This window comes from Columba livia, chromosome 1, assembly GCF_036013475.1.
Source record: "Columba livia isolate bColLiv1 breed racing homer chromosome 1, bColLiv1.pat.W.v2, whole genome shotgun sequence".
Lineage (NCBI taxonomy): Eukaryota > Metazoa > Chordata > Aves > Columbiformes > Columbidae > Columba > Columba livia.
The window spans coordinates 100481585-100499071 of NC_088602.1; the positions used below are offsets into that span (position 1 = coordinate 100481585).

Here is a 17487-nt window from a genome sequence, read left to right on the forward strand (position 1 = left end):
TTGGCAACATTTTCTCCTTGAAGTCTGTTGCAAGCTCCAGGTAAGAACACATTGTAGTGGGATCAGTCTATTCAGTAAAAGAAAATGCCTTCACATATACCAGGCAAAGAGAGATTACATGGGAGAATAAATACATAGAAAGAATAGTTCAAAATTCTTCATTAAGTGTATGAGCTGAGTGATAGTTTGAAGCACACTACAAGATCAAGATAAATTCTCAGCTCCACCAGGGAATTAAGGGCAGGATAGTCACCATTTAGTAACAGCACTCAAACTGTTAGAAATTAACTACAGCATATTTTAAAATCAGCAACTCTGAATGCTAGCACTGAGAGCAAAAACTGGCAAAGTCTTTAAGCTATCCATTATTTCTTAAATGTAATATTTCAGATGGATAACTTATATTTATGAAAAAAAAACAATGTAATGAGGCATGCAGGATTATATTAATTTTATTGAAAGGCAAGTATATCCTATACGTAGTATTTTCTATCTAGTTTGGCTTTTGACTGTCCAACACAAAATGCTGCTTATCTAATAAAAACATGCATATATGTCATACTACATATATTTTTTATGTACGCACATGCATACAAGTGACACAGACCTTAAAATTTTCAAAATGAAGCATCTTTAAAATCCAACCTGAAAGTCATCAGAGCAGAATTTTTAAACATCTTCTGTCAAAGAATATTAAATGTTGACAACGAGACAGAGTTAAGACACTATGTTTGAAGTCAGTGATAGGCTGCCTGGGAACCCTCAGGGTTTAAATGTGCTCCTTGACACTGTACCACATGCCAAGGAGCTTTCCCAATTAAGCACTAGAAAAAACCCCAAAACTGTTTATAGCATAAGACAGAAAAGTTTTTTCTCATTTAGCATATTTACTTGAATCAAACCAGAATTTCTTCATGCAGATAATGAATATTCTCTTTCTATATGTTTCAGGTGACCTCTATTAGAAAGAACCTCATCGAGCATGCCTGCTTTTATAGCTGCTATTTGCAGTTTTACAAGGAATCCAAACAGACTTGTATCTTTCTGAAACCAAGTTTCTTTCTTAGGACATAGCCTGGCTATTCCTCTTAGTAAGAAATACATACTATTTCAGTTTCCTGAAAATGTAAATGGTATCATCTCTAGTGTGAGGGCTCTAATTTACAACTTCTTGCCTCCAGGAGTGATGAATATTCACCTGCCCCTCTCTGCCGACTCAGTGGAAATGTTTTCTTTTACTAAATGTTATATTCTGTAGCAGTGTGCACATTAGCACAGTGGACACTTCTGTATGAATGGTTCCATACCACTTGACTGACTGGTGTTTATATATGATTGAATTTAACCACTGGGACAAGTTGTACCTCTCTGCCCTTATTCTGCAGCACCCTTCCTTTCAGCATACCACTTCAAGGTGCTAGTCGCTTTTCAGGACTGACACTCCATACATATATATACAGATATCCTGAAAAATAAAAAGGGTCAGCCAAAACATGATTCAGCAAAGCCATAAAAAAATGGAGAGAAAAAAAAACCACACAGACCCTTTCACGAAAGTGTCAGATGTGCCTCCTGATTTCACTGCTGTTAAATTCTTTGCTTCTTTGATGAGGACTTCTAATATACCTCCACATGGCATGTGGGACTCTCCTTTTTTCCCTTTTTTAAAGCTCTTCTTTCCTATACGTAGAAAAGAGTTGCAACAACATAATCAGAAATTATATACACACTGCTAGACTGATTTGGAAATGTAAATTGTCTTAGTCAGATTTTTTTTTTTTTTTAAACAATTTACTGCAATGGCATTAAAGTATTTCTTAGGAGGATATTCTAATTACCTATGGGTAGAGAAACTAAGAAGGCAGGGACAGAAAAATAACTCCATATTTGACAAAGAACTTGACCAGGTAAATAGCTAGTCCTTACTGGACACAACAGAGCGCCCTATCTGAAGTGCCATCTAAATGTAAGTATTTGTGAATTACTGTGCTGAACACAAAGGGCTGCACATCCTCTAAGTCCTATGCTTTTTCAGAATCCACTTCCACCACTGATGTTAAGGCAGCCTCACACCACAAGCAAGGCATAAAGGCAAAGCTTAAAACGCAGAAGTACGCCACTTGAATTTCATGTTTGAGGACACAGTGCTCCTTGGAGACTGTGACAAAGGACACGGTGCTCACTGACACGCTGCTGGTTTTGAACAGCAGCATGAAGACATGGGTACTTGCTGCTTCTGCAGATTCCGAGAGGCTTATCAGCAGGGATTGTACACACTGATTTGGGCTGAAAACATCAGAAAAAAAATATCAGGAGTGATGTTAAAATGTACTAATTAGAAAAAAAAAAATAAAAATCAGATAGCGTATATCTGGACTTTTCAGATAACAATTAGCTTTTAAGAGAAAATCTTGAAATTCCTGCTAGCAGAGGGAGAGTTATCTGCCAAAATAAAAAAAAAAAAAAAGAGAGAAAGAAAAAGAAAATGTCTAATACATCTATCAAATCTTAATGCTAGCAAGCAATACTATCACTAAGACAGTGATATACCTGTCGTCTGGTACACTCGGGTGCTACTCAGTGATTGCATTCATTTCAGATGATTGCTGTTCCTCATGCTACTACAATGTAAAGAGTTAGTAACTATTTCCTCCTATTCACTGTTGATGAAAATAATGGCTTACCCTACAAAATTCAAATAACATCTAACAGGACTGAATTACAGCAGTAATACAGTAAAACCGAGCAGAGATAAAACAGTGTGAAAAAAGACTGAAAATGAGAAGACAGGTAAGCCTAAGGATAACCCAGCATGAAGAACTAAGTGAAGTCTGTTACTTTTATCAGCTATACACTGTTTATAACTAGCTGAACAAAGAATCCACAGACTATGATGCAGACAATTTATTTCTATGTGGCTGTCCTCAATCATGTTACCTAATGTCTGAATATTTTTAATTAGGTCACAGCCATACATCAGTATTTGACTACACACTCCTGTTCCCTTCTTTCTCCTTGAATTCAATTTAAGTGAAGAGGATGAAGCAGGAAAAATATATTCATGGTTCAAAATTCCCACAGATAATGACAACTACTATATTTAAGTATGATTTCAATCTTCACAAATACCATTACTTCACCCTAGGTGAGGATTTTTACTGCTCGGAGGGGTGTTATCATATGCTGCCATTAATGTTTGCTTTGCTTTACCTTGAAACTGCCCTAGAGGAAGCATTAGGTTTCTGTCTGGGGGAATGTAACGTAAAACAACTGTCAGTTCTCCTTTATATTGAAGCCCAATGTCTGTCACAACCTCCACCTGAAAAGAAAAAAAACAAACAGAAATCCAGCTAAGTTTAATCATTCATGTTCTCAATTTGATTTTAATTTTGTTGTGCCAATATAGTGTTTGAAACACTTCTTAAACATATACCAGCCCATTTTTAGATAAATACACATTCCAGATTGAATGCAATCACATTTTAGAAAATTTTACAAGGTAGGGAGTGTAAGCTCTTAGAAGAATAAAGCCACACAGCATCAGACAGTGTTCAGTGAACATGCAGAGGAGAGAGATATCTAGCACGAATAAGTGAAGCAAACAAACAGAAAAAAAAACCACTCAATCTTATTTCTGCACAAATAAACTGTAGCTAATTTAAGTTGACATTCAGCTCTTATTTCCCCCAATCAGAATTTTAAACCGTAATTGGTTCCATGTATTTTAGAGGAGTCACTCCTGAGTCATTATTGGAATGGAAGTGTGGGGAACCAAGGCAAGGGAAGAGAGCCGAGTCCAGCTCTGAAATAGAAAAGCTTCTTGAAAAGTGCTGTTCTCAGCGTCCTTTTCCATTTCTATACAACTACTATTTCTGCATCTTTTTGTCTCACAAACATTTGAATCTTGCCCAGATATCATGCATTCAGTGCTTTTCAGAGCATCCTTGTTAAAAGAACATTAGGCCTTCACTGACATGTGCTGAACTGCCATTTGCATAGTAAGAAGTTGGAAACTACATTTTAGAACAATAGATGCAACACAGAGAGAACATGTTACGCCAGTTCAGACTGACCTCTAGAAAAACAAACCACAGTGAAAGAAGAAGCCTTGCACATTTACATCAGAGATCAGGTCTATGAAAAACTCAGGCAGATGGTGACCTTGCTTAGCGATACCCAGTAATGGAGATGGGACTATGCAGATACTTCCATTTCTGCACATGCGTCAGTGCTCAGGTTTGGGTACAAATCAACAAATCTTCCTCATCTCTCAACAGGGACAAAGCACGTGTATAAAGAAGAAAGGACTCCTGAGTGCTGAGAGACACACACCAAGGTACCACATAGGCCTTTAAAGAACTGCTTACAGACGAATGCCTGATCTGTAAGAGCATTTCTCTGCAATGCATTCAGCTTGTTTCCTAACTACCCAGGGAGGTAAAAATTCTATTACCAAGAGAAAACACAAAAAAAAGCCCCACCAGAAATACATACAGCGACATGAACAGAGTCAGCATTGCCTTCATATCACAGACCCCAGGCTAAGGCACTGACTGTGCTTACTGGAGCTGAGTCTCTGCACAAGGATGGGGACAGGGTACAAAGCCATTTTAGTGAAAACAACATGGCAATTTTGTGACTTTGAAGCACTTTCACAGCAACTCGGGCATTCGGGCACTGACTCGGACTAAAACGGTCCTGTCTCCACCACTGTCTGATGCCAGTTGCTACAACAGAGGACAAAAGATGACCTGTAGCAAACGGCTGTGGAATAGTTTGTACAACTTCTAAATCTTGCCAGTCAGGCAGCTCACTTATGGTCTGAACTATGCAAGTTTAGGATCAAGTTTCCCATAAAGACAGCAAGGATTATTTTTTTCTGTTCCACTGGTGAGCAAGTGATGGTATAAGCTTATAAGCTCTTAGGTCAGGAGCAATTTGTCAGCCTAACCCCCAAAACCAGCATATAACAGGGCTCTAGACTCTGCCTTCTCTTTAACCACAGAACTATTTTATCTTACTTTTCTGAGCTAACCACACTCCTCTTAAAAACAGACATTCAATGCTCATAGAATAAACATGACTTAAAGTCTCCAACCTTTTCACTAAAGCAGCTAAATGATTCATGATAGAACAAATAAAGCACTGTAATAAAGCACTGTAATAAAGCCCGAGAAACGTTTCACTGCCATTCCTGTCTCTGTCAGGCAGTTCGTATGGGAGAACAGCATGTAACTTGAATGTATATTAACCTGTGCTTTTTAAAAATGCAAAATGCAATAACTGATATTAAAAAATATTATATTTACTGATCAAAAATCTTAGCAGCATTTTAAGTTTAGAAATACTATTTATAACAACTTAGAAAGCAGACAAGACCAACTCTGTGTTTGTTTTCTTTGGTAAAAAAGAACTCATGTGAAAATCCATTAAATGGGTTTGGAAATAATCAGAAAACACCTTCCAGCTGGAATAGCTGAAATGCATCGCACCTCATTACTTTTTTCCTGAGCAAGACAGATTCATGACTGTTTTGGTTTTGTTTTGGTTTTCCCCATTAGGATTAAAAGAAACCACCCATACTCAAACCCCCACAGACTGACATGAGATGACAAGGAGACTACTGCACTATAAGAAGCGTAATTTCTGACCAACATTGCATACAAACTGCAAGCAAAACAAATACTAGATGTGTATCTTATTTTTGTAAACTTGTGAGTATAAATAAGATCAGCCTTTGACACCAGCCAGAGCTACGAAAGACACGTAGTAGATATTTATTCTACTTCAAAAGCAGACCCAATGGAAGTAACTTAGATGAAGCAAGCTTGTAAGGAGGCAGGTATAATCCTGGCCTGGCCACGGTGCTGACTGAAAAATGTTTGCCATCATTAGTCACGTTTTCGTCCTGGTCTCACCTTGTCTGGACCATCAAGGAAGAGCTAGTGGTCACCCTTGTTAGCAAAGCTGAACTAGGAAACTGGGAATGATTTTCCTTGCCACTTTGTGAGGTGTGTAAGTGTTCAAAGAAGAGACCAATTTCCTTATGTAGCTTCTGGCAAATTATCTTAATAAAGTATAAATTTGTGACAGTTTAGATGTAAGCTCCACACAGGGCTATACTCTGAAATCAATTATATGGCAATCAGATCCCTCTCCCACCTGAGAGAAAGGCACAAATCAAACACAGTCTCCTGAAACTCCAAATGTAACACTATTTCCTGGAACATAATGAACACAGAGCAAACAAGTCACCTGAGTCTATCTCCACACCACTTGCAGTACAACCTTGGAAAAATACTCTTTCTGAAAGGGCAATTTAAACTTCTGGAATTTCTGGGGATTCTGGCTTCTGCAGGAGCAAGCAATGCTGAAGCCTTTAATCCTCTAGCTCACAATAGCTCTTTGAATCTCTTCCAAAAATAAACACCTTTGCCAAAGCAGGGGGTGCGCTAGAGAGAGAAGTCATTCTATCCTTAGCCAAGTATAATGCAAGGCCTGTTTCACAGGCCAGGTGACTCGCCTGCTGAGAAGCCTTATCTTGCACCTTCCTAGTTAAGGTGAGTAAGAGATTAAGAAGTTATTTTGTCACAGCTGAAAGGTGTAGAACACTTTGAACTGAAACAAAGAAAATCTTTTTATTGTAATAAACTGTTAAGGGTTGGATAGGGGGAAGTGGTAGCACAATCCTTTGGTTTATGTACTACTTTTAAAAAAAATCAATTTGTTTACTAGGTCATTTCTACACTGCAGTTTACTACAAAATGAATTTATAGTTTATTTAAAAGTGAGGGTATTTTTGTTGATTTTTAAGTAGCCAATCACATGTAATGTTTCATGAAGACTTGAAAACCAGTATGTTTTGATTGAATAAAGAACAAAGATATTATTTTATTACCATTAAACACTCAGAGACACTGTTTAACAAACATGTTCCAAAGGAAAAATAACTGAACCTTGCTAAATTTGTTTCACAGCACCTTCACTGGCCCCTGGAAACCCTTACCTTGGGCTGGAGCACAAACCACTCATCGCCCTGACTTTCGAAGTTCCAAGAATCAAACGGAATTTCCACCTCCCCAAGGAAGCTGTTGTGTCCAAATCTGTCATAGTGCCAGACAGAAAGCTGCAGGGTCCTGGTTTCTAGCTGTGTGTGACTGATGACATACTACCAACAGAAAAAGAGAAAAAGAAAACTCTCAGAATAAGCAGAAATAGTAGTTTCCACAAAGACACAACTCTAGCTCAATATAAGGAAGCCCACGGCAGCTAACAAAAGACGCATAAACCAGATTTGTTTTCTTTGCAAACAAGATTGATCTAGCCAGAAAACTCATAATGTTAATGTTAAACCTAACTCTTTTCTTTGCAGTATATATCCAATGGTAATTCATATTACTATCATGATTGTGTATTTTCTGTATTATTTACTGGGTATATATGACTATAAAGCAATTTGTGATTATTAAAATGATGATCCTGTAAATTCCTTGTAAGTTTGTGTAAAAGACGAAGATCAACATCAAAATTCAGTTCATAAGAAGAAACCCCACTGGTTCTTTCACCTCTAAAGAGAGTCTGCTTTACACTACTTTATGGAAATTGTCTCCTCTCATTTCCAACTGTGTCTTTGTAACTTATGAAAAATTGTTCTGAAAACAAGTAAAACTGCATCTGCAAAGCACGCACCAAGCGTATCAGTCTTAGTAACCATTGATGGTTGTGAAAGCTATTAAAAACTCCTCTGAAGAAACATAATATTCTAGCAAATACACAGAAAATTATAAACATCTGGAATTCTATCTCTGGACACTCTACTTTTAGCAAAAGGCCCATTAATTTGCCGAAATTCACTCTTCTCCTAGTGTTAGCTGAAGAGACCCAGATGTCTTCATTTTTTGCATCGGGAACAACATCTGGACATGGACACATATTCTCCAAAAACTGAAACAGTCAAGTCAGTTGGCAAAGTCACACAAGTAGGTTATTCATGTAGAAATATGTCTACAATGCCTCATCCTGGATGCCAGCAGTACCACTGTGAGAGATGTCACATTCAGCAACAATGGAAAAAAAGTCAAAGAGGAAAGAATTGCAAAGGTATAGTTTTGTTTGTTTGTTTGTTTTAACAGTAGTTACAGCTTGGATGAACAGATGTAGCTCTTGCTCACTTAACCACAATTCAAATAAGCCCACGTTGTTACAGTTGGTATTTTTAACAGACCTCCAGGTCCCATGTTCACCAAGTTCCCTACTAGCAGACATGTTCAGTACTAACTATGTTCCTTGCTAAATTGAGTCTAACACCTTTGTTTCAGTTCAGGTAAGTCTTAACTTTGCTAAAAACCTTTTAGACATGAGGCTATACAAGAGACTTTGCCTTGGCAGGCAGTCTGGCTAGGCCAAGTGAGTATAAGTCTGCAAAATGGTTTTGTAGTCAGTGTAAGCCAAGTGTACTGGCCAGGGAACATCAATTAGCCTCTATTATAACAAGTTTATTTTAAAACATCACCGAAGTTACCAAAAAAGAAAAAAAAAAAAAATCCGGAGAAACTAAAGAGTTTCTGGCCTCATGACAGCCAGCTGGGGTAACTCTTGTCCATCGACAGGATGGGGAAGCACCAGGAGCTTTGTGGTCCAGGTGCCAGACAAGCAGCAAACTGGACAGAGGCTCTGCCATTCCCAGCTGCACCACAGAGCCAAGGAGGTGAATAAGCAGCTCGTGAGGAGCTCAAAATAGTTCAGCCTCTGCAGCAGACGTGGGCAAAAGGCAAAGAAGGAAAGAGCCTGGGCGCTGTGCTCCACCAGTCCTCAAGGGAGTAATCTGTCGTTGTCTTTTGCAACAGAAAATGAACTTTAACATAGCTTTTTTAGGAAGGCAGGGAGTGAAGCTGTTGCTGGCATTTTATTATCAAAGTCAGTTCTACTTCAAAAATAAATGAAGATCTCCAGAGAAATTCAGATCTTGCTGCAAAAGGTTATTTCCTCTTTGAAATCAGTTAGACTGGAAGTTTCAAATTAGGTCTACTTCAGCATTAGTTGCTAACTTAGGGTATATAAAAATCTTCAAGGTGCTTTTAACATCTCTGAGATCAGATCACATGGAAACATCAACAATTTTGAAAAAGATCTATGAAAACTAATAGAAGTTCTATCTGTAGAAGGGAGAACCAAACAAAAACACTTCCTCAATGCTAAAGGCCAGAAATTACAACTCACATAATTACTAGATGTTTTTGGTTCAATACCTTCCCTTTGAGGCATCCCTTCCAAATTCTAATCCCCACACTGGAACACATATAGCAAACACCTGTGAGCACAAGCAGAACATTCATTACAGCCTGAGAGAGAGACAGTGTTCTCACCTTCAGCGTTTCATTAAATTCTGGATTGGTGCTGTTACTCTTAATTTTGGTCTTGCGTTTACTTTGGCGTGACTTATCAGGCAGAAGGTATGCTTTGACATATCTGAAGACCAAGCAGTAAATTATTAGCAAGGAATAAAAATGACCAGTTTGAGCAAGGACCTGACATTGCTGCACCAGCAACCCATACGAGGAAATTAATTTTTTGCAGTCTAAACAATGTACACGTGTAACAGAGAACGTGTGAAAAATGGAAAGGCATGGTTGTTATCTACAAACATATCAGTGTTAGTCAGACAGGGTCAGGATAACAAAAGGCAGAGCTAAATTAATTTACTCATTTTCAGAAATGCAGAAAGCTTTCCTAACACTTTCGCTTTTGCAGTATACGATTACTGACTGGTTACATATGACAGCACGTACACTGAAAATACAAGAGAATTAAAAACTTCATAGCTTACATATGATAGAATTACACATTATTAGAGACATGAATTATTACTTCCTGATGAGAGAATTTACATATTATACTGAAAACTATACTGGGAAGTTCAGAAAACATGGTCCTTACACAGTGAATCTATGGATGTGTGAACCAAAGTTCTCTGTCCCTCCCTCCCTGCAAAACATTACTCCTCTCATATAATTTATTTTTAATTCTAGAATTAAGAAATCAATTCAACCTCCCTATTCCTTCATTTTTTTTGGACTTTTACTATCAAACAGATTGATAAGTAAACTAAGTAATCCCCAGGACATGCACACATTGCCTTAAGAAACATATTGAAAATGCATTTTCCACAGGGAATCCAAACCCAACTATCATCAAACTGCTGGCTTGTAGCAGCTGCATCCTATGAGTTCTCAGGCTCACATCACAGCCCCAGGCTACAGCACATGATGTGGTGGAGGACACCCCCAGCAGAGTTTAAGGAAATACTTTGTGCTTACGGATCGGTCCTGTGCTTCTTCTCATCTGCAACAGCCAGGTTTCTGCAACTTTTTACCAGGATGTTGAGGGCACCTGTTTTGTAGCTGTAGTTGATGTTGAGAAGTATTTCACCACTGACCTTCACGTTGCCATAGTCACCAGTTTCACTATATACACTCAGCATACTGTTGATGCTAGTCTGGAGGGGGAGAGAAAAGGGACTTAGAGGCTTCAACAAATCACTCTTTTTCAGAATCTGATTTTTTTCATACAGCCACAGCTTTGCAATACTGTCACACTTGTTAGGGCTTGCTAGGAAAACAGATATACCGTAGACCATAAATACCACCATTTGATGCAAAAGGGAATAAGAACTATAATTAATAATAGCTTAAATGTCTAGACAGTTGATGTTTTTCCATGCAGGACTCAAACCTATTTATAAACATGACAAATCCAAATTACCACCAGTTAATTCATGCATGAACTGAAAAGCAGACAGGCTACATAAATTGTAAGCTCATGTAAGTTCCAAGCAGAAAAAAAAAATATATATTAAAAAAATATATTTAAAAAAAAAATCACCTCTCTGTCCCAGCTGTGCACCTAATTTTTCCTGAGTTTCATAAAACAACTGCTGATAGAACCATTAGAAAATGTTATAAGGATGTTTCCCATAATGGAGATTGTATAAATCCATGTTTGTTTAAAGTGACACCCATCTCTCATTAGCAATTCTAAAAGAATGAGCAAAATTTACTACCCACCATATTTCTGAAATTTTCCTGAAGCCAAAAATGTTTAGCAATAATCCCACAAAATTTTCCACTGCAATGTAATACATCATTCCTCAAATTCTTTTTTACACTTATACCATGCACAATATTGCTGGGAGGATTTCCTCTTCCAAAAGATAACAATTAGGAAAGAATTAAATAGTTTTGAAAGAAAACCAGAGCATTGTGCACACTGCCAGAACCAAAGACATTCGAGAAATCTGGTGCAGATTTTCTTTTGAGCCATTGAGCAAGATCACTCAAAAACGTATATAACCATCTAAATCTTAACGTGGAAGAAACCTTGCGAGACACACAGGTATAGCCTTTAACAAAAACGAACAAAAGAGAGAGAAACCTTAAAAGTAAGCTAAGCAGAAGTTTCAGGAGAACTCACAGTATCACCGTCTGTTTCAGGCACATTTAAATACGTCCATTTTCTGTCAGAGCCTTCTGGGGAGCTCTTTGAAGAAGGTAGTGCAAAAGGTCAAGAGAAAAGAGCATCAGATAGCTGTAATAAGAAAGACTAAGTGCAGCAATAAATCTTTACCTATCTAAAGGAAGTTTGTATTGCAAAGTCATAGCAGGCAAGGAAGAAAAAGATCTCATCAAATCAGAGAAATGCTAAGTGTTTTCCCATGTACTTCAAGTATTGAAAGATGCATGGCTTGAGGTAATTAAATAGAAATTAAATATCTGCTGTATCAAAATAAACAAATCACACTTTAGAACACCAACTCAGCAGACTTGGATTTGTATTGGATTGTATTTGGATTTGTTCTCATTTACATCTGCATGAAATCAACTCTCACTTAAGGTAGTCAAAAAGCTAAGTATTCATGTATTTGCAAGATTGGCTTCTTTGTAAGAAATTGCAGTTTCTCTGTGGAGTTTGTAAGAATAGATACAAATGCACACAAATGTTTAAACATGCCACTCTTTGGGAAAAAATGCAGTAATAGAATACTGGTGGAAGCATTCCCCCCCCACCCCCTGCTTGCTAGAGCAGTATCTGGAAGTGTCACCAACAAGCTCAACAGAAACTACATCTTGATCTACCTCCATCCTTGTTGGCTGCAGGGAGGAAGGTAAAGGACAATCAAGGGGAAGAACCACACAAAAATAATCGGTCTGTGGCAAAACTCAACCCTCTAAGCATCTTGCCTAAGGGCCTTGCAGCACAGAAAGCTGGAGGAATAAGCAGGCCTGTGTCGATATGGTAAACAACAACAGACGTGAAAAATCAAAATAAGCAATTATTACCCATAAAGTTAATATTTATGCACTGTGCAGAAACAATAAATGGCAAAAAAGGTGGGGTTTTGTATTTCTGCTGGCCTTCTTCAGCCTTCATTAAAAAAAACCCACAAAACCAAAAAACAAAATGAAAACAAACAAACAACCCAAAATGGCCTGTCCTTTTATTTCTTTGTACAACTGGCTGAAATTCCATGAACACAACTGGTTAAAATCATTGGAGAATGAGCAACACTCACAAATGTGTCATATTTCCTCCTTTTCCTAACATGCCTCAAGCTAAATTCCAGCCTTTACCATTTATGCATTTCCACCTCTAGCGTACATGAAAGTGGGTATCCTTGGACACTGTTAGTTAACTTAACAGTCCCAAAATGTGCTGTATCCCTGTATCCCTGTAATAGAAAAGTAAGAATTTGTGTGCCCACTTCAGAAAACAAAGCACAAGGAGGTGGATGAGTTGTTCTCTACTGAATCCAAATATTCTTTTTCTTGATCTTTAGAGAAGTGGGCAGTGAGGGATAAACGAGTGGGGGAAAAAAAACTCAACAGAACGTCCTAAACTAACAGAAGACCTCCAACCCCAGAATTTATGCAAACACAATTTCTGAATTGCTTACAAACCACAAACAAAGTAACACAAATTCAGTAGAAGTATTTCATATACTTGGCTTTTTTCCCCACAGACTCTGTTCTGTGGCATTTACACTGGACATCATATACGCTAAATGTAACGTCCTTAGGAAATCTGCTCATTTTCCAGTTTCATAAGTAATAAACAAGCACCACATATGGAGGATGTGGAGCCGCATTTTAGCACCTCAGTAAGAACTATATTTGTTTCGCATTGTATCTGATTGCTGCAGTAAGGTATGGAACAATTCAGTCTTACTGATGTGATGGGACTTCACAACACACTAAAGTGCTTAGGAGAGGAACTGGTGAAGGATGCAGGTTAAACTAAATACACAGTTGACGTATTAGCTTTGGGAAAACACAAAGAAAAACGCCCTAATGCTGAGATACAGTTCCTGTTCAGTGTCACTTTCCATTTTCATTTTTGCTCACTCACGTTACAGTAGATTTCAAGTAACTTTACCCTTTGAGGTACTTCTTCCTTCAGCTCAAATGCTCATTGTCAGTGTACCCATACTGTACACTTCAAATTCTCATATTCAATCAAGAAAGGAAAAAAATATAAGAAAAAGAAAAAACACACAGAGCCTAGTGTTCATTAATAACATTATGTCAGTGTGACTTAATATTACAGTCATTTGACAGATAAGTATGTGAAAAAAATCTGTGCAGTGCAGAAGGCTCAAAGGCTTACAACAAGCAGAGTAAAGGCAAAAATAAGAGGAGCTACGTTAGTAACTAGTAACATACACTTAAGAGGAATTAAAAAAAAGAAGGTGCAAAATTGACCTCTTCTTGCAGGGAGGAGCAGCTTGCCATTTGCAATTTTGCCGTTAACATAGCATGCAATGACATTAAAACACATGTCATGCTGAATTCAGAGAAACGAGAGCATTGAGATGTGAGATTATCTCAAAAGTACAGCAGTGGAAAAGCTGCACTCAGCTTAAGAAAAAGGTCAAAGGGAAATCTACAGCAAAGGACAAAATCCAACGCACAGACAGAATGCTACCTACAGCACTGAGTTCCTCAATCACTGACCTAAATGGAGAAAGCACTTAAGTACCTGCAACCCTTATATCAATATTCAGAGGAAATAAAAATAATTCTGTCTATAAAATCCACGGGACCAGGAAGCATTGGAGACAATGAATCATAATCAACCTCACATAAGTGGGTCTAATTAGGCCAATGTCATCAGGCTGCATTGGTGTGAAGTGCTACATGTCAGTTGTGTCTGTTTCTGTGAACTACACAAATAAGAAGGGAAATAGAGTCTGGACATGGGCAGATCTAAGATACTAAAATGCTGTGGTGGCAATTTTCCCCACCCTTTCTCCTCCCCAGGTGAGCCAAACTGGTATTCAGCCAACTCCATCTCTTTGGGATCAAGAACTTAGGAGGGCATCCCCTGGGCTCTGCTTGCTTGGGGACTAATAGAAATGCAGTCTAGAAAGGGCAGTTCTTCGGTTACTGTCATAAGATGAAATTTTATCTTCTCTTTTAGCACACAGACTCCTCATCTCTCTTAATCCTCTTCAACTCTCTCATCTTCTATCTGGAACTTGTTGCAGTGTTCTGATAGCCTATATATTGACCAGAGCTATTCTTAGGCACCAGATGACCTTTGAAGTTCCCTTCCAACTCAAACTATTCTATGATTCTATAAGAAGGGTGGCCAGAGAGAGCTCTGAGACTTTTCTGAAGATACTATCTGAGACTTTTCTGAAGATACTATCAGTTGCCCACATCCTAAGTGTCAGATCCCAAACACGAGGTACTCAGCAGGCAGTCATAAACTAGACATGTCAAAGGCTACTTTTATCAGCCATTTTCTTTCCCAGTGAATAGCAGATTCCACAATGAACTGCATAAGGCTATTATACCAGTTCTATTGCAGCTCAAGCATCTGTTACAACCTGAAAATGCAGCTATTCTTTTAAAACCAACATTCAGTTACTACAGTTAGACAACTGCAAGACTCAGACATCTGATTTACAGTATATAAGAAACAAAACAGTATACAAAAATAAAAAGGATATAACAGAAAAATACTACAATTATTGCAGAAAGTAGAAAAGTTGTCACCAACCAAAATCCCCAAGTATCTCCCTCCTCACTGTAAAGAGAAACACTTTTCAGATGTGGGTGGCATAGCAATCATCTCATGAAAAATGGGAGAAGCTGGGCTGGGGCATGGACAATGGTGCCACAGAAGTGGTATGTATGCAAACACATAGACAAGTACTTGTGTCCGAAGAACCTGAACAATCAGAAAGTGGTTTGAGGTAGAAGATGCCACCATAGCCTTGTTCTCTTCATTTCAAATAAATAAAGATTAAGTGCTCCTCTGCAAAGCTGAGCAGTCGCAAACATGCATGGTTTACCTTCTCCACATGTCAGCTTGGTAGTAACCTGAGCATGTGAGGACATCTGCTGATGAGTGTGCAAAATGGTCTAGTCTTTCCATGCACTGCAATGAATAGCATTTTAGCTTTGAACAGCACTAAAAATATAATAGAAAAACTATCTAAATGTTGAAGAATGTTTCTCAAGTTCAAGATGAAAGATGATCTGCTGCCAAGTGGTATGAAGTTAAACTTCTTTTTGAAGGAAAAAGATGGTCTTTTGTGAAAGGAAAAAGCATATGTTTTCCACTCAAGATCTTACTGTTAATAATCCACTTGTCAAATGTCCATGTTTCCTTGAATAACAAGAGGCCACCATGTCATCAATATCTTCTTCTGTTTCATCCAAATAATCCTAAATGGCAAACAGGTATTTTAGTCGCTGTGTTTTGCTCTGTATTTGTTTACCCTCTGTGGCTTGGTTTTGTTTCTTTTCATGTATTTTCCACTTTAGGAAGGCAGTGCAAGATGTATTCAAAATTCTAATCTTTAGAGGAATTTTGATGTATATTTTCCACATCTTTGCACAGGCACACAGCATAAGTGGAAAAGATGCTGTTAGGGTTTCAGGGTTTAAAACCCTGAAAAACCTGACACATCCTTCATACCTTATCCTGGAGGCGCACACCTTTACACAGCCAACAACTGTGCACATAAACAAAACCCACTTCCCTGCCTACTAACAATCCCATGTGAATTACCTTATTCTATGTACTACTATTTTTATTCAGGAATTCAGGTTTGGAAAACTTAGAGGGACATGGTGAGAATTTTTCAAATCTTAACAAAAGAAATTAGTGAATTAAGGTCCAATACTAGGGGCCAGGGGATCATTGATATTGGTTTACCTGAAGACATTTGTAGCCAGAAGCCATAAGATGACTGATTTCTTGGTTACAGTCCAGGTTTCATGTTTTTACAGGACATATATTTTTACAATCCAGCCATCTAGTTTTCTAATTATTATCCACTTTTATATCAGACCCACTCATGCAAATATACAAGCACACAATTTACACTACACTTGCACCCTTTCACTCTGTCTGGTGACAGGCGATGATTTCGTGAACAGAATCATTAACATAGACCCACTTTCTAACAGTCAGTGCTGAGAGCCCCGTGTTATTGTCAGACCACATGGGAAGAAACTTCTCCTGCCATCATTCACACTGAATGTATTCAAGCAGCAAACAAAACAAAAAAAAATCCAGTTGATGTGCATGTTTTTAAAATAATTAAATTCCTGTATTATTTTAATACTTTAAAAAGGAGGAAAAAAAATCAGTAATTGCACAGCTTCATATATATGCTTGAGTTTTAGTAAGCCAGACAGAAATTTAAAATCTGGTTGGTGGTCCTAATGGGGCTGTTAATTTTAAGTAAAAGTTACAGGAAAAAAACCCAACCAACAGCTATCATCCTAGTAAGTGTAGCTTGGAAATTTCAAGCATTTCCCTAAACCTTAGGGCAGCTATTTTGAAAGACTCTGTTCCTAGTTTTCATAGAATAGAATCATAAAATCATTTCAGTTGGAAGAGACCCTCAGGATCATCAAGTCCAACCATAATCTAACATAACTCTAGCACTAAACCATGTCCCTTAGGAACCTTGTCTAAACACCTTTTAAACACCTCCAGGGATGGTGACTCCACCACTTCCCTGGGCAGCCTGTTCCAAAGCCTGACAATGCTTTCCGTGAATAATTTTTTCCTAATATCCAATCTAAAACTCCCCTGGTGCAACTTTCCTCTCATCCTATCACTTGCTACTCAGGAGAAGAGACCAACACCCTCCATGCTACAACCTCCTTTCAGATAGTTGCAGACAGCAATCAGGTCTCCCCTCAGCCTCCTTTTCTCCAGGCTGAACAGCCCCAATTCCCTCAGCTGCTCCTAATCAGACTTGTGCTCCAGATCCCTCACCAGCTTCATCGCCTTCCTTTGCACTCCCTCTAGTACCTCAATGTTCTACTTCTGATGAGGGGCCCAAAACTGAACAGAGAATTCAAGGTGGAGACTCACCAGCACCAAGTACAGTGGCACAATCACTTTTCTAGTCCTGCTGGCCACACTATTTCTGATACAAGCCAGGATGCTGTTGGCCTTTTTGGCCAT

General features: G+C 38.2%; 1 protein-coding gene across 4 annotated transcripts in view; it reads right to left on the bottom strand.

Annotated features, from left to right (window-relative positions):
- The window catches only part of SYTL5 (synaptotagmin like 5), an 87295-nt gene that overhangs the window by 2671 nt on the left and 67137 nt on the right, over window positions 1-17487 (bottom strand). For 2 of the 4 annotated variants that reach the window (XM_021286553.2, XM_005501668.3), the window contains exons 10-16: window positions 15636-15728; window positions 11470-11535; window positions 10317-10495; window positions 9366-9468; window positions 7007-7168; window positions 3211-3319; window positions 1545-1680 (exon numbers count right to left, since the gene is read on the bottom strand). In XM_021286553.2, the coding sequence (XP_021142228.2) occupies window positions 1545-1680; window positions 3211-3319; window positions 7007-7168; window positions 9366-9468; window positions 10317-10495; window positions 11470-11535; window positions 15636-15728 (848 nt within the window). The remainder of the gene's footprint in view (window positions 1-1544; window positions 1681-3210; window positions 3320-7006; window positions 7169-9365; window positions 9469-10316; window positions 10496-11469; window positions 11536-15635; window positions 15729-17487) is intronic. The other 2 variants (XM_021286554.2, XM_021286555.2) reach the window with 2 other exon arrangements.